The sequence below is a fragment of the Nanorana parkeri genome, unplaced genomic scaffold (genome assembly GCF_000935625.1).
Source record: "Nanorana parkeri isolate BGI_ZX_2015 unplaced genomic scaffold, ASM93562v1 scaffold3653, whole genome shotgun sequence".
Lineage (NCBI taxonomy): Eukaryota > Metazoa > Chordata > Amphibia > Anura > Dicroglossidae > Nanorana > Nanorana parkeri.
The window spans coordinates 4,765-6,170 of record NW_017309921.1 but is presented as its reverse complement, the minus strand read 5'-3'; the positions used below and the strand labels follow the sequence as shown (position 1 = coordinate 6,170).

Here is a 1,406-nt window from a genome sequence, read left to right as displayed (position 1 = left end):
TTGTTCTCTGTACTGCGCCGCAGTATATGTCAGAGCTCTGTCGTGTGTTCGGTCTCTCGCAGGTTCTGTGCCTTCAGGAGGTCCAGGAGAATCATTACAGAGAAGAGATCCGGCCGGCGCTGAGCACTCTGGGTAATGCTCTTGGTTGCTCCTCTGTGCGGCCGCCAGGAGGGGGCGCTGCGTGCTGACTGCTCTGTGTCTCCCCCTGCATTTCTGCACTGCGCCGCAGTATATGTCAGAGCTCTGTCGTGTGTTCGGTCTCTCGCAGGTTCTGTGCCTTCAGGAGGTCCAGGAGAATCATTACAGAGAAGAGATCCGGCCGGCGCTGAGCACTCTGGGTAATGCTCTTGGTTGCTCCTCTGTGCGGCCGCCAGGAGGGGGCGCTGCGTGCTGACTGCTCTGTGTCTCCCCCTGCAGGGTACAGCTGTCACTACAAGCGGCGGACGGGGAGGAAGACGGACGGCTGCGCCACTTTCTTCCGCACTCGGCGCTTCTCTCTGCTCCGGGAGAGTCACGTGGAGTTCTTCCGGCCCGCCATCGATGTCCTGAACCGGGACAACGTGGGTCTGGTCCTGTTGCTGCGGCCGGTGCTCCCCCCCGAGGAGGGAGCCGATGGGCCCCGCCCCCCCAGTCTGTGTGTCGCCAACACGCACCTCCTGTACAACCCCCGGCGGGGGGACATCAAGCTGGCGCAGTTGGCGCTCCTCCTGGCAGAGGTGGATCGGGTGTCTGGCACGGCGGAGGGTCGGCATTGCCCAATCATCCTGTGCGGCGATCTGAACGCCACGCCGAACTCTCCGCTCTACCAGCTGCTGCACAACGGCGTCCTGAACTGCCACCAGCTACCTGCGTGGAAGGTGGGGGGCGGGGACAGTGGAAGGGGAGTGGCCCGGGTCTTTGCACCATGTGACCGCTGTGTGTTCTCTCCTAGGTGTCCGGTCAGGAGCAGTACTGCGGCGCGCCTCACCCCCGGACTTTACCTTTCCCGCTGTGGCCGGACCTCCTGGGGGTCAATGACCGCTGTCAGTACAACTCGACCAGGCCGCCAAAGGTCAAAGGTGAGGCCACTCCCCTTCACCCCGCCCCTCCCTCCCCTGTTGGCTGGAAGACTCACACCTGTGTTTTGTCTCTGTGACATTAGACCGGCGGATGTACGGCCGTCAGCGCCTCCTGGAGCTCCGCTATTGTGACTGCGCCCTTCAGCGACCCCCAAATCTCCTTGTGATCAAAGGGGTGACGGAGAGCAAGCCAGGTGGGTGAACGTTGGGGGGCGGGGCCACGAGCAGGGGATAGAGGCGCGTCACCCAATATGTCTGCTGATGTCTTCCCTGTCTGTGTCCATCAGATCCGGAGGCAGCTGCGGCCCAGCCAGGGATCTTCCCGGTGCTGCCGGAATCATTGCTCAG

The 1,406-nt window shown here is 62.9% G+C and overlaps 1 protein-coding gene across 1 annotated transcript in view; it reads left to right on the top strand.

Annotated features, from left to right (window-relative positions):
* Positions 1 to 232: 232 nt before the first annotated feature.
* The window catches only part of LOC108803370 (protein angel homolog 1-like), a 3,941-nt gene continuing 2,767 nt past the window's right edge, over positions 233 to 1,406 (top strand). Inside the window, exons 1-5 of the mRNA XM_018575218.1 lie at positions 233 to 338; positions 418 to 857; positions 932 to 1,058; positions 1,142 to 1,252; positions 1,346 to 1,406. Coding sequence (XP_018430720.1) covers positions 233 to 338; positions 418 to 857; positions 932 to 1,058; positions 1,142 to 1,252; positions 1,346 to 1,406 — 845 coding nt within the window. The remainder of the gene's footprint in view (positions 339 to 417; positions 858 to 931; positions 1,059 to 1,141; positions 1,253 to 1,345) is intronic.